Below are 22,811 nucleotides of genomic sequence, written 5' to 3' on the forward strand. Positions count from 1 at the left end.
TGGCGGGGCAACTGGATTTTGTCTAGAAAATTGGATTTGTCTACAGCTTCTTGTAAAGTGCTGCTTCTCTCGTCTTTCGCCGGTTGCCGTTTGCCAAGAGAATCTAGCTAGGCGGGGTTTCTTCCATGCTTTTTCCTCGGCCCTCCAGCCTCCAACTCACTCTCAAGCCTCTACCTATAATATAAAATACTCACATATGGCAAAACGAAAGCCACCATGACAAGTACTGTATGGCCAAAGGAAAGGAAGGAAAAAAAAAAAAGAAAAAGGCAAAAAAAGGACTCATCCATATCTGATAAGTTGATAACCACAAAAGACTGGATCCAAAATAATTTTGGGCAGTGAGAGAGTTCACGTAAGAAATTTCATACGACCTACGTATAAAGTTGATATGTGAAAAATATTTATTATTTTAATAACATGTATTTTTCACGTACTTTTTTAATAGTATTAATAAAAAAAATGTGTGGTTTTCAGATATTTAAAAAATACATGTCAATTTTATATATGAATTGTATGAAATTTTCTATACACCAATTTGTCCAATTGCGTATTTATTTTCCATTAATTAAAAGACAAATAAGAACCATCTAAAAAAAAGAAAAAGAAAAAAAAAGACAAATAAAAGAACCTCTCTGTCTGTCAGCCGATGGAGCTTCGTTGCTGCCCTTTATTTGACTCCAAAAAAATAAAGAAAAAACCAAACACAACTGAATCGTGTTTGCACGCGCACCAGAGGAGCGTTGTTGCAGCTTCTTCCCGGTGAAAAGATCCCCATACAAAGGGAAGGGGGAATCCCACTAGAATTTAGCTAAGAACTTAAGAACACCGCAAAACTAAAGCAAAGGAGTCCAACTTGAAGAATCATCAGTGACGCGCGAAACCCAACTACACACGCTCACGCACGCGCCCATGTAATAAAAGTCGCACAGAGGGAGAGAGAACACGTAGTGGAATTTGGTCCGTGTATGCGATGAGGGACAGAGAGACGAACACGAAGGCTCGCATCCATTTCTTCCTTTCTCAATCTCAATTAATGCGCTGATTTTTTCTCACTGGCTTTATTTGAGAGTGTGTGCGCATCAAATCCTCAATGTCTGGCGAGGCAGCTTCTTCGTTCACGGCGGACGAGCTCGACGTGGAGGACTACATTTGGGTAGAGCTTTCCTGTCCAATTCTTCGTTTCTTTTCTTTTTACATGTTTGGTTGCTGAGTGAAAATGCGCAAGAACTTGATAGCTTTGTTTTTGAGCCAATCGCAACCGTTTGGATTAATTAAATCGGTTTTTAGTTCCCTCTGTGTTTTCTTTTTTGGAATGTTTGGTTGCTGAGGAAAATTGTGGCAAACAAGAAGCCGAATCTTTCACTTTTGAATTCTCAACTCTATAGGAGCTGAGACAATGAGAAATGGCCTGAGCTTTGCCCAATTTTCTGAAAGCAAACATAGTTGCTCTTTATACTTTTATGGAGAAATTATTCTGTGGCGGATTTAATGCTCTGTTTGGGAATTTGAAGAAGTAAACATCATTTGAATTGCAGGCGAATGAAGGAGAGGGATCGGTGCAATGGGCCACATTTAGCCATGTTTTTGATCTCGTTCAGAATGGAAACCAAGCGTTTCGAGACAAACGAGTTGAAGAGGTAATTAAAAAGTTTTAATTTAAAGCAGTCTATCTAGTTTAGTTTGCTTGTCCTCCACTATTGTTACAAGTTAGCCTTCATTTGTTTCGATAAAAAAACGTTTTTGGGAACTTTTTCCTCATTTTCCGAGTGTTCGGTGTAATTTTAGTCAACATAAATTATTTTCGGGTCAATGCAATTCTCTTTATAGAATTTGGAAAGACTGTTTAAACCATTTTCTCTAGGAAGTTAGAATGCTCCTCATTTGTAACAATACAGTCAAAGCACTGGCTACGCCTGCGCTATTACTCCAAAAGGATGACTGGTCAAGTTGCAATTAAAGCTCTCTAGAATTACTTATAAAGCCAACTGATTAGCAGCAATGCCTCAATGCCGCATGGTGTTACTAAGTTGCTTAAATACCATTTGTAACTACCTAGGGAAAGTGCTAGCCACATGTGCGCTATTATTCTAAAAGGACAAATCAAATTGTAATTGGAGCTTCCTATAGTCACTTATAAAGCCCAGTCTCGCCTAGGAAGGAATCAATGTGGGACTTGACACCATGAACCCTTTTATAATCTATTCAATTCATGTAGAAAATTCATCTTCCTAATGTGGGACTAACTTTCTGGGTTATCAAAACATTAGTCACAAAGTAATCACTCTCTGAGCCACCTGACTCCTGCTTCCACTTTGACCCCTCCATTTAGACAACTTTCAATCAAAGAACATGGCAATACCCAAGGGACCTAAATAGGAAAAAGATAATCTACTAAAGTTTTTGCAATGTCAAACATTTTGAAAACAAATGATTGGCTGTTTTCAACTGTTTTGTACATATCACTCCAACTAACGACAAAATGCTTACCTATAATTAGATTCTCTGTCATAATGATACGATTTAAAGCTGTTATTGACATGAAAAAAAGATCATCTTATATTGTATCATCCAATCACCGTTTGCAACAAATGTATTGATTGTCCACCGTGTTTGGCATACTGTTCTAGTCAGCTCTTTCTACGTATGACAACTTTACTCTCTCGAAGTGTGGATCTTGTGACCATTTCCACCTGTTAATCACCTATGTTACAACAAAATTGCAGTTCTTGCACAGTGGTTTTCTTGTGCAAGTAGAGATGAGCTACATGACGAATGGATTCTTGCTAATTGGGGAAAGAAGTCCATTTTTGTTTAGTTTTTTTTTTTTTTTTTTTTTTTTTCAGAAATACTGTTTTTCTTTTGTTGGGATTATGCAATTAACCATATAAACTTTTTCCGAACTATTTTAGTTATGGTGGTTTTGTTCTTATGGGGAGTTTCTTTATTACTTGACTTTTAATTCTTCGATGACACGACAGTGTTAATGTAGTGTGTTTTTATCATGCGGTTTCTGTAGATGACCAAGGTTTTATTAATGCTAATTCCTTCAATGTGGTGCCATGGTGAGATGCTGATTTGAGATTCTTAGAGTAGGAAGAGAAACAGAGAAATATTTTTTGTTGTGTTTACCCCCTAAGGAGGAAATTCTATGTAAAACATCTTAAAAAAAATTATTGCATATCTAGTTTCTTGTTTCTCTAGACGCATTCATCAACATTTGGGCAAGTATATCTTCTGCCAACCTATGATTTTTTTAACCTCCAATTTTTCATGTTTCGGAATTCTAGCTAGCATTCATTTTCTGTAGCAGAAAATTTGAATTTGTGTATTGTGTGTTGGTGTGTGTGAGGAATTGGTTACCTCTTCGGAGTTTAGAGCTGAATCAGGAAATGTCATGATAGTTTGGAAAGTAATTGGGAATATTAGTATCAGCAGTGGCTCTTGGGTCTGGATCATCTTGGAAAATATCAAACTACTTTAAAATCTTAGGTTTTATTTTCTTATTTTATGCCTTTTTATAATTTTTTTTTTTAATATCTTTTTGGTCACACGGGGCACAAGGGTCCTGGTACTATCCAGGTGCAAAGAACCCCGGAGGTGACTGCAATGAGCAGACGGCTATGGATCATTTAATTGGAATGAAATGTGGAATGGGTACACTTGACGATATGAATCATTTGAAAAATAAACGTATTCGTTCTGTAGCAGATCTCTTACAAGATCAATTCGGAATGGCTCTAGTTAAAATGATTGAATTTTACTTAATAAAACAGGTTACATTTGCTTGATGAAGAAGACATTGCAAATATTCTGCTTCTTTTGTCAAAAATATACGGAAATTCTCATAAAGTTTGATGTACTATGTATTGTAAATTCTTGGAGAAGTGTGGGTGGGCGGAATGATCAGCTGATGCATACCTTCAGAGTGGGCATAGAGAGGGAGAAGTGGTTCAGTGGCTGTCTAGAATCTTCCGCCACAGGGTTAGCATCTAAAATATTGTTTAAAAAGGGGACTCAAGGCTGAGTTCGAAGAAACGGCGTATTAAGGATAGAGCAATGAACTATAGATGCACATGTTCTCAATAGTATGCCTTTTAAGTGCAGAAACTTATGGTTGTGAATTCCCAACATAAATGGCATAGGGCTTGAGTTTCTTGGTCATAGCATTTATGTCAGTGGAGAAATATCTACTACCTGCTTTTCCACCCATTTTCTGGACGTTAATCTGGTGCATTGGATGCTTAAGGTCACATGAGGGTATTAATTTGGATAGCATATCTTGTTTTAGGGGTTTCAATCATTGCTTGATGCCACTCTTTTGCGACTTTTAGCATGCTAGTTTCTTGCAAAAGAATAAATAATATGTATTAGAGGTCTGCTCAAAAACCACTTTGAATAGGAGACGTTATCCTAAGGGTCTTATTGATGATAGTGATGTTTGTTTTATGATAGTGACAATATTGACCATGACCTTGATACGGAGTTGGAGTTTCTGACTATGAAAAATGTGTTAGCTATAGATATGATGCTGGAAAAAGATAGCAAAAGCAATGTCTCCTTTCATATGGATTTCAAAAATTTATGATCTAGATATGAATGAGTCGAATTACTTATCCCTTAGTCTATTAGTGAACTATCTTTGTTTCGATATGTAGTATGTATGACTTTTCTTGTGACTCTTTTATAAGGAAAAACTTATTTTTGTTACTCCTTTATGCTGTTCTCCTTAAATTTCTGACCTAATTTCTTCTCAGGCAATCAGTTATTACTCAAGAGCCAATAACATTAAACCAGGTGATCCTGTTATCCTTGGCAACCGAAGTGCTGCTTATATCAGGTAATTGTTTAGGGTAATTGTTATGTAAAACCTAGATTAGTGATATGTTCTTGTTCCCTTTCAGCCATCTTCTGGACTAGTAACTTATTAACTATAATGAATTTGTTGCAACGACATCTTTGTTCAATCAGGATTAGCCAATACCTTAAGCACAGACCTCCATCAGCTTCTGAATATAAACCATTGAATGGGCTGGATCCTACAACACATGCTGAGGTATGTCTTATTGCTTTGTTCTTTATATGCTTAAAAAATAAATTCTATTTTTTATTTAGTAACCTTTGCATACATTCTAACAATTACCGTTTAATTGTAAATTCAGCTTGCTTTAAAGGATGCTGAGAAGCTGAATAATCTCCGAAGTAATTCAGTAAAATCATACATTCTAAAGGCCAATGCTCTCATACTGGTAACAATAGGTTTCCATCTCTTTTTTTTTTTTTGCTTTTCATTTTCTTTTGATGTACCGGGGGCTGGGTCCCACCCTCACTCATTTTGCGCACATGCATACTTTAAATGGTGAAGATGAAGGACAGAACATTTCACCACCTTGTGTTGATGTGTAAGCCACTAGGCATGCAACCTTCGAATATTTATTTTTCTTTATATATATATAAGTGTGTGTGTGCGCGTGTAAAATGTAGAAAAAATTAAGAATTATTGGGAAAAAAGGGTTAAAAACACAAATAGCCATGGGCGATAAATTGGATCAATTGAAAGTTGAGAAAGTGTAGACTTAAAAAATGGGCACAACTGTGAATGCTCGAATAAAGAACCAATTGATAGAAATGTTAGATGGTTTGATCATGAGCAGTAAATCGGATGATTCACTTAAATAGAAAGCACTAGATACGACTTTACCTAGAGTAGAATGACAATCAATCATTGGAATTGTTACACTTGAACACTCAAACTGGTCCCAAGCATGTGTTTTTCTACATTTTGTTTACTTGCAATTTTTGTTTTATGCTTATATCCAGGATAAGAGGAGAAACCTTAATTTATCATAATATTTTTCTTTTCCTCTCGATAAATGTTTTCTTTATTGTCATGGACCTTGTCTCGGATATGCAGTTGGAGAAGTATGAGATAGCTCGGGACGTAATTCTTTCAGGTCTACAGGTCGATCCTTTTTGGTAAACATACATACATACATACGTATTATATATATATATATATAATAATTAAATTGTGCTGGAGATTACGATGATTTCAGTTTCTGCACTGTGAATGGCTCTTGTGTTTGTTTCTTGTAATATGTAGCAATCCTCTTCGTGCTTCTCTCCAGAATTTGGAGAGGACATCAACCAGTTTAATTGAGAGGAGAAATCATGGGAAAGCAGAAAGGACTGATGACTTTGATTGTACGCTATGCCTGAAGTTATTATATGAACCCATTACGACTCCTTGTGGGCATTCCTTTTGCCGTTCATGTCTATTTCAGTCCATGGATCGCGGTGAGCACCTCGCTGTTGTTGATCCTATTTTCCTTCATAATTGTATATCACTTTATTTTCTTCTAACATTTGTATTGAAACTGTTAGGTAACAAATGTCCATTGTGCCGATCCGTACTTTTTGTTAGTCCTAGAACGTGTGCAATCAGGTTAGTTGTTTATGTGCAATGATAATTGAAATGCTTGTGTCAACGGTTTGACTCTGGATAATGCTTTTTCTCCTACCTTTGCTGTATGAATTGAGCTCATTAGCTGGTCCAGGAGTAGCCATCTATCGGTTCAACCTAGGTGATGCAGTTTGCCAACACCATGAATTATACATGACAATAACCATCAGTGGGGGGAACCAGGATTTTACTTTGGTTGGTACAAGAATAGAATGCAAAAAATAAAATTACATTTAAATTTGACACATTAGGAGAGCTTATTTAACAAACCAAAAAAATTTATTTCTATTTGTTTTTGAATCAATTCTGCAAAGCAAATCAACTCAATCTTGAAGTAGTTTGAGTTTTTATGCAAATGCGTCTAAAGTATTTATATTGTAATAAGCTTTTAAAAAGAAAATATTTTTGGTGGGGCCCTGTAATTTGTCCTCTTCACCATGCATGCGATGCTAAGCCTACAGTAAAGTCAGTGAGAATGGAAAATGAATTCTTCTTTCTGGAGTTACTCCTCTTGTAACCTTCAAAAAGTTTTCAGAAAATATTTAAGATTGTTCTGTTTTATATTTCTGCAATATGCATCCTCATTTGGCTTTTTACCAGTGTAACGCTCAACAACATTATACAAAAGAACTTCCCCGAGGAATATGCTGAAAGGAAGTCAGAGCATGACAGTTTGATAAACCTTGGCGTTGATTTGTTGCCACTTTTTGTCATGGACGTCGTCATACCATGTCAAAAGTTTCCACTGAACATATTTGAACCCCGGTACAGGCTTATGGTGAGTCAGTCAATTGATTGTTAATCTTCTTATCCGGTTTTCATATATTATGATGAACTTCCTCCGTACACAACATAACATTTTGACAACCCTTCTATCAAATAGATAAGTTTAGTAAGTGTTCACTGATCTTGTATCCAATAGTTTTGTTATTTAAGGGTGAGCAGTTGTCATAGAGTGAGTGAGTAAAGCAAATGGATTGTGGAGATGGTGGCTTACGAGAGTTTCCCCACTTCAGAATTGGTTCAATATTATAGGCACTTTTTTTTTGTTGCTTTTTGGTTGTTTGGGGGGGGGGGGGGGGGGGGGGGGGGGGGGTGTTCTCTCATGTGCTCACTGCTGTGTAGATTTTATTAACTAACCTGGGGGTAACTTGTTGAAGGTATCTCGTCCTTGATACTCCATCTAATAAGACTCTCTCTGGAACAGGGCTCCTACTGAGCGGGAAATACCACTCATCTTCAATAGGTGTTAACTTCGAGCTCCATGAGAATTTTTTGGGAGTTGGTCTGGTCACTTGATCCTCTATATGAAACATGTTTCTTTGATCAAACTTTAGGTCGCTGGTAGCACTTATGTTGGTCTGTCTGAATAGACATTATGACCTTGGTACACTATATGAATATCTTTCAGGCTCTGGTATTTTATTTTTTCATATCAAGTCAAGTGTTGTATTAGCATCAGGGATTATTTAGCCTCATCTAATAGCACAGATGGTAAAATTTGGAATTCTTAACAGAAACAGCAATGAAAATTTATCAGCTATAGCTGAGCAAAAGCACATGGCATTGTCTCTACCAATATGGTTAAGCATGCAATAGAATAGTCTTTTGTTGATTTTGTTGCCTTATTGTAAGTTACTGGCAAAGGCCAATTAAGATAAATACATGGGAAGATATGGGTCATAATAGAAATAGACCATCTTTATTTTATGTCCTGAAGTTCTGAATCATTTTTCTCTTCTTTTTTATTTCATTTTTTTTTAATTTTTTTAATTTTTTAATTTTTCTTTCTTTTTTATTTGAAAAAACAAAAAAGGAACCCTGATGCTTAGTTTGTCTCCTTGAATAACAGGTGAGGAGGATAATGGAAGGAAACCGGCGGATGGGAATGGTAGATTATTGTCTGTGGTCCTTTTCTTTTGCTTTTCCTCCTTAAGGCATATCGGGTTGACCAAAAATTCCTCACTGTTACTGGGTGTGGTTTGTCTATTAATCATGTAGGTTATCGTTGATTCTACAACAGGTTCCATAGCTGATTTTGCTTGTGAAGTAGAGATTACTGAGTAGGTGTTTGATCCTTTTTCCCCTTATACACTTGCTAGCCTGTGTATCATTTACTTGTTTACTTCTGAACCTTACTATTTATGTACCATTTTCAAAATCAAGTGATAATTATTTGTTTATGATGTAGGTGTGAGCCACTTCCAGATGGACGTTTCTATTTAGAGGTGAATGTGTTTGCTTCCTTACATTCGTACTTTTGCACTTTTCTGAACTTAATTCAATGCAAATTTTTTCGTACTTTTTAAAAATGTCTTGTTTTTTCTGCTTGTATATTTTCAGAACTTTTTAGTCTTTTTTCTGTTAATATGAAACATGTAAAGTTGTTTTCCAGGAAATTCTTGCTGCATTGCGTCAGTTAGACTCCTAATGGTCTATATTTGATGCAATTGCGGGGTGTAGTTGGAACCTTAAAAGTTATGGTCTAGTGAATAATGAGTCTAATTTACGATTCTTTTCATCAATAATTTTCTCTTTTAATTTTGTGCTACTTTTCTTTAATTTTAGAAGGTAGGGTACTTCTATCCTTTAATTTTTTTGCCATGGGCTTTATTCGTAGCCCATGGGGGCTTAATTTGGGTCAAGTTGTGTTAGTGAGTTCCCATGTGTGACCTTTCGTACTTTATGACTCAGATTTCAGTACTTTCGAAATTAGTGCTTTCTATATATTTTGTAATTTTTTCAATTCAATGAATTGAGAGCAAACAAATTTTGATAACATAAATGCTTTCTAAAAATTGTGTGACACAACATAAAGTCAAGATGTGATGCCAAATAAGCCAAGGTGTTATGCTTGGGACAATCTAGGTGTAAAGCCTAGAATCTGTCTTCTTATTTTAATTAATTTCCTGCACTGTGTGAATCATAACCAGCCCCAATTTGTTTGAAATTTCATCACAAGAGCATATGTGAGAACCTAACTCATCTCACCATAAACAAGCACCAGAAACACCTAGAAGCAATCTGGTTTCTGTTCTCGCAAAACTGTTCAAAACCCAGAACAGCCTCCTAAACCTAGTCTTTCTTGACTGAGACTAACGATATTTCCTAACCATTCATCATTGAAGCTAACCCTTAAAACCCACCATGTTTCCTAACTTTTCCCATCATTAAAGCCAACCCTCGTAACCACAAAAGCTCTGAAAGACCTGCTACGAGAGAATTTCCTGCAAACAAAACCAGAACTTCCTGCAGTGCGCATTTTAAATTTGATTTTCAGTGTTTATTGAATTATTTGACGAGTCAAAATCTTGTTAGAGATGCATAAGTAAATAAATTACCCTTCCTACCATGCAATAATTGAGGTAAATGAATTTGTGATACTTTTGTCCTGAAGATTGGTTCAGTAGTAGTTTAAATTTTTCTAATTATCTTGATCATTAAGGTAGGATCCAAACATTTAATGAAGGAAGGGAAACATGATCCTTATATGACTCATTCTGTGTCAGCATGTGTGAGATGTGTGTATATGTCCATTTATGAAGGTTTATAGTCTTTATAGTTCCTTTTCTTATAGCCAGTTTGGATGTTCAATAAAGTTTATCCTATTCTTATTTGCAGACTGAAAGTCAACGGAGATGCCGCATAATCCGATCTTGGGATCAAGATGGGTGAGTTATCTTTTTCATAAATTTGTTATACACTGGCTATTCATATCATCAGTCTTTTTTTTCTTCGTGTGTGTGTGTTTAAGTTAGACTTCATGGTCTGAGGATTTAACTCTCACGCAGTTATCGTGTTGCGGAGGTTGAATGGGTGCAGGATGTTTGTCCACCAGAAGGAACAAGAGAAAGAGCAGACGTAAGGTTACTGCAAGTTTGGCTCCCATTACTGTGTTTGTTATCCACAACCCCCCCCCCCCCCCCCCCCCCCCCCCCCCTCCACTCTCTCTCAGTGTCCATTTGGTGTAGTGGTTTCAAAACTTGCGGTTTGAAAAAATAGCGATTTCAAAACGTAATTGATGAAAATGTGATTTGGTAAAATCACAGTTTGGCTTTTAAAATTGTGTGTTTTTAAAAATATACATTGTTGCCGACTGTTTGAAAACGTGAATTTTTCCACATTTTCAAACGAACTCCCAAACAAGACACTTTTTGTGATTTTGTTTAAAAACATACGTTTGACCTGTGAAATCGATGGGCTAAATGCACTCAGGAAAAAGAAAAAAAAAAGAATTTGAAAGGACAAGAAGAAGCATGAAGAATAGTTTGCTTGGGAGTAAGAACAGTAAAAGACTGTAAGAAGGTGGTACTTTATGTTACATGGTAGTCTTCTATTAAACATGATCCTGGGCATTAAGAATCCTTTGGTATTTTATTATGGGTTTCTTATAGATGCATGCAGACATTTTCTGGGTGCACTGATACTTCATTTGCAATTTCAAATGCTTCAACTTAAGCTGCAATTGGTAGCCTATAACAGCTTAATAACAATATGTGAAAGTCGGCTGGGTAAAGAAACTAAATAACTCGTGAACTAATGAACCATACTTAGGGTTCATTCTGTGTATTTAATTTCCTTAATGAATCAGGTGTGAAGTTTTAAACGTTTTAGCTGGTAGAAAATTCTGTACCCAACTTTTGAGAGTAAAGTGTATGCATGCATCATCAGAAGAAGATACACTTCATTGGTTTATGTTTATATGCTTACAGTTAGAGGGATCGGCAAATAGTGCAGCAGACTATGCTCAGTCATGGCTAAGGATGGCAAAAGAAGCAGCACGGCAAGGTAAAACTCTAAGAGAAGGGAGGATACCATGTCAGAGCCTCACATGTTTTGTTTGCTGCTTCAATTGGATCAGTATTGCCATAATCCCAACTAAGACTCTTTTGGAAAAACTAATTAACTCAGATAAATGTTTCATGACGTCTATCCTAGCAATTAAATTAGTAGTTCATTAGAGAATTCAAAGGGGTTTCATGATGGAGCCTAACAATATCAGATAAATAAAACAATTTATTAATTGATTTCTGATAGGGAAGCAACACTTACCCTCTTCAAATTATCATTAAATTTGCAATGTCCCTTCAAACTTTTAAAAGTTGCAATTGACCTTCCAAACTATTTAGCCCTTTCACTTGCCCTCCTCTGTTAGGATTTTTTGTTAAATCCGACGGAAAATAGGTCATATGCGACATGCAACTCAAAATAACAAAAATACCCTTGCATTAGATAAAAAAATATCGTGCGAGGAAACCATGGCTCCATGTCAGAGGCCCACAGTCTGGCCATGGGTTTCTATGGCCAGGGAAGTTTCTTTTAAAAAAAATATTAATTTAAACACATTATTGTATTTTTACACATTAGATAAGGGTATAAAGGACATTTCACGTCATGTGTATAGCACGTGACTATTTTTCCGTTGATTTAAACATAAAATCCTGATGGATGGGGGTTAAGTGAAAGGGTTGAGTAATTTGGGGGGAGGGGCGCATTGTAAATTGGGTGGAAGTTGGAGTTGAAGTGTAGTTTCATCTTTTTGATACTACCATTGGAGCCTGTAAGCCCCTGTTAGCTTGCATATAACTGCCATTGCACATTCTGATAGTTTTACCTATCTTATCTTGTCTTGCATCTTTGCAATGTATTCTTATAGTTGATAACATGCACAGATCGAAGAAGACTTGAGAAACTCTTGAACATTGAAGCAATGATGCCTGCAACAACAGATCCTGAGCGCTTCAGTTTCTGGGTACGATTATGTATTAGCTTAAATTTTGTGGGGTTTAATCATCTTTCTTTTACTTTTCCTAATATATGCTTCGCAACAGCTTGCTACCCTGTCAAATCGGAGGCCTCATGAAAGATTGGAGCTCCTGCGCATAAGAGATACAAGAGAGGTATGGAACTTTTCTTTACGTGTCGAGAAATTAAATAGCAGATCTACCAAGTCTGGTAGATTGTAATGTTTACCATGCGATGCTGCTAATCATTTCACACGCTCTATTCTGTAAAAACTCATTTGAGATGTTCCCTATGCTGATACATGTATAACCATTGATCTTTATTATCCTGAACTTTGGGAGGGAAGAAGTTCAGATAGGGGAGAAACATGCCTTGGTGCATGGCCTGCATAAAAGATTTTCCCAATGGTAGTACACCAGAACTTTCTCTTAAAATTAATTTTCTATGCTTTGGCACCTGACACTTGCAAACAGATTGATAGATCACTGTGAATGGAAAACCAAGAATATGGTAATTGTCCACACAATATGGTTTCAATTGTGGGGAAGCTTTCAAATGGGATAAATTAATGCATAAATATTTTCATGGGAGTGCTTCTTACTCCCTTTGGTAACTTGTAATACTCATAACATTTTATTACCATTTGTTATAAATTTTTTCCTTGCAGAGGATCAACCGCAGTCTGATATATCTCAGTGCAGAAGCATAGAGCGATCGAGTGCGGTGAGGAAAGTTGTGATACGATCCAGTGTTTCATATTTGTGATTGGTTAACATAAGATTAAACTCATATTCAAGCAATTCAATATTCTTTGGTCCACACACTAAAGATTGTGGATCCCTCCTATTGATTGTAACAGAGGGATAAACTCGGGTCTATTATAGTAATATATATACAAGTTTTCTGCAGTTTGTTGTTTTCTTTGAATGGATCCCCTCTTTTAGTACTGTCCAATTAATCCTCCGAATTTCTTTCATCTGAAAGTTTTGAAGGAAAAAGAAAATATAATTGCTTCGATTGAGCAATGTCATGAATATTTGTCCACATTAAGCAATCTTATTTCAGCTGGCTGTAGACAAGCTCCTTGACCATCTTTCTCTGTCGACTCTTCTGTTAAGCCAGATCTCTTTTTGGTTGGTTGTTCAGGTTATTAATGAGCTCATGTGAGCCTTGATCAAAGTAACTCAGCTTTGAATCCAATATTTAACATCATTATCGCTTTGCTATCATTATTATTTTCAGATCGTTTTAGTGCTCAAGTTCATTAGTTGACTTTAGCCGATTCCAGTAGGGCCCTGCATTGCCTTTTCCCTTTTGGTGCCATTTTTCTTAGACAATCATTAAATTTGAAATTATTGACCAAATAAGAAAGCAAATATATGTCATTGGCTCAAAAATTGTGCCAGAATTTTCATAGTTGCCCTACTTTGTGGGATGAGGATTTCTTGGAATTCGGGAAGGGAATGAGAATGGAGGCTTTGAGGCCTGGGTGCCCTATACAGTCCGGGGTGCGGGGTTCACCTATCCAAGGCATTCAGTCCCGCACCCTCCTCTTTCATTTCCTTCTTGAATCTCATAAAATTCAGACGAAATATTTTAAGGGATTCCAAGGAATTTGGATAGAAAATTTCAGGGACTTCAATCCTTTTTCTGGTCATTTTATTGTCAAAAGAAGACAACTTTGATTCTGAAATGATATCTCATATCCTTCCCGAAACCCCAAAAATAAAAAGAGCAATGCTAGAAACTACAATGCTTGGATCATACTAATGCTGACGTGACAGTTTTAATCAACTCTTGGATCATTCCAGCACTATGAAATAATATAGAATAAAAATGTAATATATAGCATTACTCAATAAATTTAAATTTTTTTTTTTTTTTTTTTTTAAAAAAAAGAAGATAAAATTTCAAGGTAATGGTTGGCACGTGGTTTATAGGCTTCTAAGTTAGTTGGTAGTTAGAAGAACAATCATCATTTTGCCATTTAGGGTCCCACGCATGGGTCGCGATCTCTCCTTACCGTTTCTTTTACCAAGTCTTCCCTGATCATCAAAATCTCCCGACATACATCTTTGCACGTCCTTTCCCTTCCTCCCAACAACCTCCTCCTTTATCTTGTTTCTCTGTTCCTGCTGTTTCTCTAACCACTACGGCCATTTCTGTACATCCAAATCCTTCCGAAACCCACGTACAGTTTCTCCCCACCACCCCCATTCCCCCCCCCCCCAAATCTTCATCCATGTAGTTGCTTTTGGCAAAAAAAAAAAAAAAAATCATCCCATTTTGTCTACTCCACCATTGACAATTACCGGTGCGAAGGTAATGGGAGGAGACATTTTTAGGCTTCCGTTCCTCCTCTTCTTTCTATTCCACCTCGCAAACTTTGCTTCAGCCAAAGGCAATGGTGGCTCTTCAACAACGGCCGCATTCACACCAGCTGATAACTATCTCATCAATTGTGGGTCATCCCAACCGACCCGGCTCGACGATGGCCGGACCTTCAAATCCGATCATGACACCACTTCTCTCCTCCAAACAGAGGAAGATGTACAGGCTTCAGTCGATTCCATTTCCATCAACGCCTCTTCCTCCGTACCTCCTTCATCATTACCTCTATTTCTCACAGCAAAGATATTTCCCGGAGACTCCACATACACATTCTTCGTTGCCCAAGCAGGGCGGCATTGGATTCGTCTCTACTTCTACCCCCTTGCTCATCCCTCGTACAATCTGACAGATGCCGTTTTCTCTGTCTACGCCGACGAGATTGTTCTCCTACACCAGTTCTCCGTCAAGGACAACACTTCATTGGTTTTTAAGGAATACTTGGTTAATGTTTCGAGTCGATTCTCCCTCCAATTTAAGCCCCATAAGAAATCTTACGCGTTCATCAATGCTATTGAGGTAGTCTCCGCTCCTGACTCTCTAATCTCCGACACGGCAACCTCAGTTTCCCCACTCGGAGATTTCAACGGGTTGTCCAAATCTGCTCTCCAAGTATCTTATCGGTTAAATGTCGGAGGGCCGACCATAATTCCTCAAAACGATACATTGTCAAGAACATGGGAACCCGACAGCCCGTATAATATGTTCCCGCAAGGTTCTAGAAATGCCTCTGTCTCCTCCAAAATCATCAAATTCCCGGAGGGTGGGGCAACGCCATATACTGCTCCGAATTCAGTTTATGCAACGGCAGTGCATATAAAAGATCCGATTGCATTGCAACCCAATCTCAACCTCACTTGGAAACTGAAGGTGGTGTAAAATAACCCTACTTAATATTCTATAATTTTTCAACATCTTTTTAATATTCTATAATATTCTTAATACTCACTTGGAACCATCTTACCTCTTTCTATCTGCTTAAGCTTTAGGAAAAAATTGTAATTTAACATCGTATCAGATAAGAAATCCTCAATTCGAACATTGTCTCATTCGTTTATCTCTTATTTCAATTAAATGTTTCACGTGTCGAGCCTTATCTATCAAGCTCACACGTGAAAAAGAGTGTTAAAGTATTGATTAAATAATTAAATTTTATCTCTTTCTTATCGATTTAAATTTTTGAAAAAAATGGAGATTTAACAGTCATGTGGGTCATTAAATTCTTTCAGGTGGATCCTGGTTACTCCTATTTGATCAGATTGCATTTCTGCGATATAGTGAGCAATGCCCTCAACAATTTGTACTTCAATGTATATATCAATGCGATGGTGGGTGTGTCAGTTCTTGATCTCTCGTCCCTCACCAATGCCCTTTCCACTGCCTACTACAAAGATTTCGTGCTCAATGCGTCTGCCATCACAAACAGTTCTATCATGGTTCAGGTTGGCACTGCTGAATCCCAGTCAGGCAATACAGATGCAATTCTCAATGGATTGGAGATCATGAAGATGAGCAACGGGGCGGACAGCTTCGACGGTTTGTTTAGCTTTGATGGGTCATACAAGGGATCAAGTTCACCAACAAGGGCAATGAAGATTTTGTCGGCTGTCGGCCTGGCAATGGCGGTGACGGCAATGTTATTGCTGGTGACGGTTTTCGTCCGGTGGCAGAAGAGACCAGAAGGATGGGAGAAGAAAAAGAGCTTCTCCTCGTGGCTCCTCCCACTCCATGCCAGTCACACTAGTTTCTTGTCCAGCAAGAGTAGCTCTCGGAGGTCTAGCCTATTTAGTTCCCGCAAGAGCAAGAGTGGCTACTCTAATTACTTTGCAGCTCAGGGTCTAGGCAGGTTCTTCACCATTTATGAACTGCAGAATGCTACACAAAATTTTGATGAGAAGGCAGTGATTGGCGTTGGAGGGTTTGGAAAAGTGTATATTGGGACGTTGGAAGATGGAACCAAGGTTGCTATAAAACGAGGAAGTCCAGGTTCTGAGCAGGGGATTAATGAATTCCGGACTGAAATCAACATGCTCTCCAAGCTTCGGCATCGCCACCTCGTTTCTTTAATTGGATTTTGCGACGAGCAATCGGAGATGATCCTCGTGTACGAGTACATGGCTAATGGACCGCTTCGCGACCACCTCTACGGAGCAAACCTCCCTCCTCTGTCATGGAAACAACGGCTCGAGATTTGCATTGGTGCTGCTCGTGGGCTGCATTATCTTCACACTGGTGCAGCACTAGGAATAATACACCGCGATGTGAAGACCACAAACATTCTCCTTGATGAAAATTTCGTCGCCAAAGTTTCCGATTTCGGATTGTCGAAAGCCGCACCAACATTGGATCAAACCCATGTCAGCACAGCCGTGAAGGGTAGCTTTGGGTACCTTGATCCTGAGTACTTCAGGAGGCAACAGCTTACTGAGAAATCCGATGTGTACTCATTCGGTGTAGTGCTTTTTGAAGTACTATGTGCCAGGCCTGTCATAAACCCTTCCGTGCCGAGGGAGCAGGTCAGTCTGGCTGAATGGGCAATGCAGTGCCATAGGAAGGGCATCCTTGAGAAGATAATCGACCCCCACATTGCCAGTAGTATCAACTCTGGATCGCTGAAGAAGTATGTCGAAGGAGCAGAGAAATGCCTGGAAGAATATGGCGTGGATAGGCCTGGAATGGGAGATGTTTTATGGCACTTAGAATATGCCCTCCAGCTTCAAGAGACAGCCTCACAGATTAATTCTCCAGAGGATAATACAAGGCTTGTTGCTTTGGAAAACCCCATTCAGAACGATTCTACAGCACATTGTTCTACTACTGTTAGTGATGATTCGGAAGTAACAGCTGGTTCTCCTTTATTTTCTCAGATTGGAAATTTCCAAGGAAGGTAAATCTGGCTCCCTATCTGAAGGAAAAACAAAAAACAAATATTCAGATAGGGAACTTCCACGATCTGCCTGAGAGGGATGGATAATCACAGGCTAAGTTGGAGAAAAAGGGTTAGTCAAATTTTCTGTTGTGCATTTGATTGTGAATTGTGATAAAGATTGTGTTTTTCAGAATTTTCACGTCTTCCCCAAGCCCCTTTTTCAGAATGTTTTACATTTCATTGATGATTTTTGTTTTAATGCTTGAGCTGCCTAGCAAGTTTCGACTGTGTTGTCTTAGCTTGCAAGGATTTATGTCAGATTCACATGCATCATTTATATATTGAACCATATTGTCTTTGAATTCCATTTAATAAACCAAAGTAGCTCAATCGAACCCAGGATTAATCGTAATATTTGGACAAGAATATAAGGATGTTTTATTCCCTGATATAATGCTGAAGTGACAGTCTTAATCATCTGTTAAATTTTTTCTATTTCTTTTTTAAAATAAAAATAAATTAAAAGTTAGTTGAAACTGCCGTATCAATATTGTAAGATAGTTGTACAATAAAAATATAGTTTCTATCCTTATATAGCTTTCGTAGAAGAAGTTGCAATGAAAAATGAGAAAGAATATTCAATTTGTAAAATAGCTTAGTAGAGCCCAATAACATTGGGTTTGGATTTTGTGAAGGATCTCATAGAGTTGAAAATCTTTATGTGAACTTACAAAAAAGAAGAAGAAAATATTAATGTGAAACTCGGATCATGTCATGTTAGAGCACTACCAACATAAATCCGTGTATTTTTTTTTTAAATTAAATAATTTATTGGATAGCTACAGTGCTACCAAATGTATTGGTTAGTACTGTAGTTATCGAAGTGTTTAGAGAATTTGTAGGAAATTTGATGTGAGTGATTTTTTATGGGTTTTTTTATTTTTTATTTTTCATATATTTAGCAAAAGCTCTTCAAATGTGGATGGGCTTTACACCTCACAAAGTGTATGCACCTTAATTGGGGTTTGAGCCAAGTGCCAGCCCTTTTAATTCCCAATGAGAGCACAAATAATCCACTTGGACAGCCCACTGAGCCCAGTAGAAGCATACCTATAGTAGCCCAAAGCCCATAAGCTTCTTCTCTCTTCATGAATTTCTCTCTCTATTTCTTATCCTACATTTTCACTTGTAAACACACAAAAAGCTTAACGCCCTCATTTATCTTCAGAATTACGGTGTGATCATATTAGTTTGAGGTAATTGAATTTTTAATTATTTTTTGTGGCGTGACATGATTAACCATTATTGCAAAATTGAAGACAGAACCGTAAAAGAAACCGGTTCAAGGATTAGCCAGATTTATTCTAATTCCGTTTATTAAATTAATATCTGTTCATTAAGCACATGATTCTCACATGTTCTAAAGATAAATGCCAACTTAATAAACTTAAAAGAAAAGAAATTTCCCCAAACCCAATTAATGCTCTGTTTGTTTGAGCGTAAAAATATTTTATGTATTTTTTGGTGTTTGATGCAACCGAAAATGATAGTTAACGAAAATTATTTTCAGTTTGATTGTAAAAGCCTTTTTAATTTTTGGGAAACGATTTACTGTAAATCGTTTTCTGAATTTAAACTCATTATTCTTGCAGGCATGTTTGTAGGAATCTGTTATTACCGGGCATTTGAGTTTGTTGGTAGTCTGAATCTACCGTCGAAGGTCCACGAATTTGGTATCTGATCGCTGGATTCCGCGCCGACAATCGCCGTTGGATTCTGGCAAAACATGCTGGAATCCAGCCGGTGTCAGAATATGGCACTGGTCTGCTGGATTCTAGTGACGTCCAGCATCGTCGCCGAATTACGACGACCAGATTCAGCCTAAATTGGCTGGAACCTTGCACAAATGGTCAGATTCAGCGAAAATGGCTTGAATCTGGCAATTGCTGTTGAATTCCCATCAAAATGGCCGGAATCCAACAATAGTATTTGGAATCCAGTGAAAGTGGCTAAAATCCTGCTGGCCAGTGATGGAATCTCGTCACCAGTAATTTTTCACCTTTGATCATTTTTTCGTACAATCCAAATACCAAAAAATATTTTTAAAAAAATCATTTTTTTTAAAAAAAAAAAAATTTCATTAAGAATATTTTACAACAAAAAAACATTTTACATTGAAATCAACAAAGCGCTAAGAAAACATTATCACCTCATTCACCTTAAACCGGACTATCTCATGGAAAGAAAGAAAGAAAAAATGCGTATTTCGTTTTCTTTTATGTGTCATTTTGAGCATAAATCCATTGAATTGACTGGGCAACAAAGAAGCTCTTGCTACCAGCATATTATAATGACGATGGATTTGATTTGTTCTCCCCCAACCCTAAAAAATAATATCAATTTCCGTTTAATCCTGATTGATATTCTCTATTATAATATTGCTCACCCCAACAAGTCTCGTTGTTTAAGGTTTTTATTTTGTCTACCGACACCATATATGTAATTTACACAAAAATACACTTATGTGGTCCGTTTATTTTCGATCTATAAATTTGGATATGCATGTTAGTTTCAGATAAATTAAATTGAAATAATTTATTTTAATCCAATTTGACCAACAAAAAAAAAAAACTTTGTTCTTAATTGGATTGAATTTGGAGATGATTTGGATCTTGGCCCGACATTAACAATATCCTAATCCATCATCTTCAAAGACTTAAATAAAAAATTTGGTGCCTCATAATTTTTTTTTTTAAAATAAAAAATTATATGTTTGGCGATGGGAGCACTTATGTTATGATGCATGCCTGCATTGCATGGGTTTTATAATTAAAAGTAGATGGTGGGACAAGCTGTATCTTTCGATGCTGTCTCAAATGGGGATGTTTGGGTGAGTCGACTTAATCCATTGATCTTCACGTTGCAACTAATCCAATCCAATTACTCTAATCCAGCGGGACACCTTCCGATCCCAATTTAAATCATTTAGCTGGAGAGATTCTTAAGATTTTAAATTGCAATTAATACCTCTTTTTTTAATCCCATGGATAATAATTCCCTTTTTATTTTATTTTTTTATTTTTTTTATTTTTTATTTTATCTAAATCATTGCACGGGGGCTCAAAACTACCATACATTTAATAGTAAGGAATTGGTTATGATTTGAGATTTTTATTTGTAATAATTTTCCTCGGTGATAATGAGTATGGGTCAATAATTCATATAATTCCAATATAATGTTATATGTTCATTCGGTCCTTTGAATCAAATTCCGTTAAAAATGTTGACAGATTCTGTTAGGCGCTAATTTTAACAATATTTGACTCCATGGAGTAATTTGTAAATTATGCCAACCACATGTATCTCTGAATTAATTTTAATACCATAGGGAGCGATTTGTAATTCAGGCCAACTACAGATACCAATAGTACAATTTTCTCTTCATTTTTTTTTTGAACAAATAGCATGTGCTATTATTAATACTGAAAAAGCCCGAAGACATACATCTTGAGAACAGAGGGACAAGACCCCCTACACTCTAAGCCAGAATGATCTGACTTAAAAAACAGCTGCTTAGGTAGAAACACAAACCCTACAAGAACAACATTTGAGTCTCGATCTCTTTACAATAATGCACACTCTAAAAAGAAAAGAGGGCTGATCTAGCTATAAGCCAACAGATATTTCAATAAAATTTGAACAATACAAAAGCAGACTGTGACGAGAAACAAAAGAAAAACACAAAACAAACAGAAGAACCCAATTTCAGCCAGTTGCAGGGACTGTCTTAGCCGAAAATCGACGCGTGTCTCCCAGAAGACGATGAACGTGCGTAGATCTAGCATCAAAATTATAAATGAAGGTGAAAGTCTGGCCATGCACTCCGCCAACGACACAGACCAGATCAGCCTCTCCCCTACAAGTTGTCTTGAAGCTTCCTACCTGAACAAAAGAAAATAAAACGAAAAGCAAACAAACATAAACCACCATAGCCTTGAGAGGGCTAGGGGAAGATCAACCATCACCGGATCTACTGAGGGGAACAAAACTCCACAGCTTTAGTGGTTAGGAGAGACCTAACCTCCACTGGTTTACACCAGAGAGGGACAAAAAATACTCCATAGCCTTAAAAAGGCTAGGAGGTAACCACCACCGGAAGGAGGGAGGCATGAAACCTCCCTCCCCCGACACAATTTTCCCTTCATAAATTTCAATATAATGTTATACATCCATTTTTTTTCTCCAAGCACACGTAAATGCATAAAGAGTATTATTAAGGTACGACAACTTTCTTTTTTCAATCCAATAATTCAAAAGGTTTTTTTAGCAAACTGATATGGTAGTCTATAATTAATAAAATCATTAAGCAAAAAAAATTGACTTGACAATTTAATTAATTAGTGGATGACTTGTCAACCATTCACTCTTAATTGAGAGATGCCATTTCTCCAACTCCTATCCAATTCCAACAACATTTTTTAAAATCAATTATTGAATTTGTAGGATCTACGTGTATGAAAACAGATCCAATGGTTTGTTTTAAAAAATATTGGATGAGAGGTTGACAAGAGTTTGAGAAGTAGCAAGTCTCCTCTTAATTATTTTATCAATTATAAACTGTTGCATCAGTTCAAATGAAACCGTAGTAATTCACTTATATTTCATGTTTGAATAATAGCAACTCTTAGCGTTATACTTGTGATCTTTGATTAATGAAATACTCATATTTTTCGTTAAAAAAATAAAAAATAAAAAATAAAAAATAGTAACCCTTAGCTGATATATTTTAGTATATTTGGTTCAACAGAGTTAATTCTTTTAAATGTAATCAGAGACCCAATCAATTGGATTAGCTTCAATTTGGACCAGCTAACCTAACCCACGGATTGATTACATTTTATTATAGTCGATATAAATTGAAAAGGTAATTTTTCATTCCTTGTGGATGTGGTACATGGTTATTGAATAATAATAGCGTGGTCCTTTTACATACAAGCAAAAATTGTTTAATTGATTCATATTGTTTGACTTTGTAACAAATATATTCTTTTAGTTTTAAAATAGATTTATAAATAGTTGTAGCATGCCTCTTTAACAAAATGATCATTTTATACAAAATCCAGCCATTTTTCTAACAATGTTAGGATGTTCCTATGAAATTATAAATTTACCATTAAATGAAAAATTAAAAAATTACACTTTTTTTTTTTTTTGAACAGATAACATGAGTTACCATATATTACTGAAGAACGCCCGAAGGCAATTACAGAGAATAGAGGTACAAGACCCATACACCATAAGCCAAAAAAATCTAACTTAAAATAGCTATCTAAACAACACACAAAC

General features: G+C 36.7%; 1 protein-coding gene across 1 annotated transcript; it reads left to right on the forward strand.

The window, feature by feature from the left end:
• The first annotated feature begins 747 nt into the window (after positions 1–747).
• Positions 748–17,811, forward strand: LOC133876068 (probable receptor-like protein kinase At5g61350). The gene is made up of 20 exons (XM_062314363.1): positions 748–1,156; positions 1,539–1,640; positions 4,758–4,840; positions 4,972–5,056; positions 5,163–5,249; positions 5,915–5,976; positions 6,104–6,297; positions 6,385–6,445; positions 7,064–7,241; positions 8,316–8,354; positions 8,465–8,526; positions 8,655–8,691; positions 10,085–10,134; positions 10,255–10,324; positions 11,176–11,251; positions 12,136–12,215; positions 12,295–12,363; positions 13,274–13,354; positions 14,264–15,466; positions 15,826–17,811. The coding sequence occupies exons 1-20, from the start codon at positions 1,094–1,096 to the stop codon at positions 17,485–17,487; spliced, it is 4,344 nt and encodes a 1,447-aa protein (XP_062170347.1). The 5' UTR covers positions 748–1,093; the 3' UTR covers positions 17,488–17,811.
• The last annotated feature ends 5,000 nt before the right edge of the window (positions 17,812–22,811 follow it).

The sequence above is a fragment of the Alnus glutinosa genome, chromosome 8 (assembly GCF_958979055.1).
Source record: "Alnus glutinosa chromosome 8, dhAlnGlut1.1, whole genome shotgun sequence".
Lineage (NCBI taxonomy): Eukaryota > Viridiplantae > Streptophyta > Magnoliopsida > Fagales > Betulaceae > Alnus > Alnus glutinosa.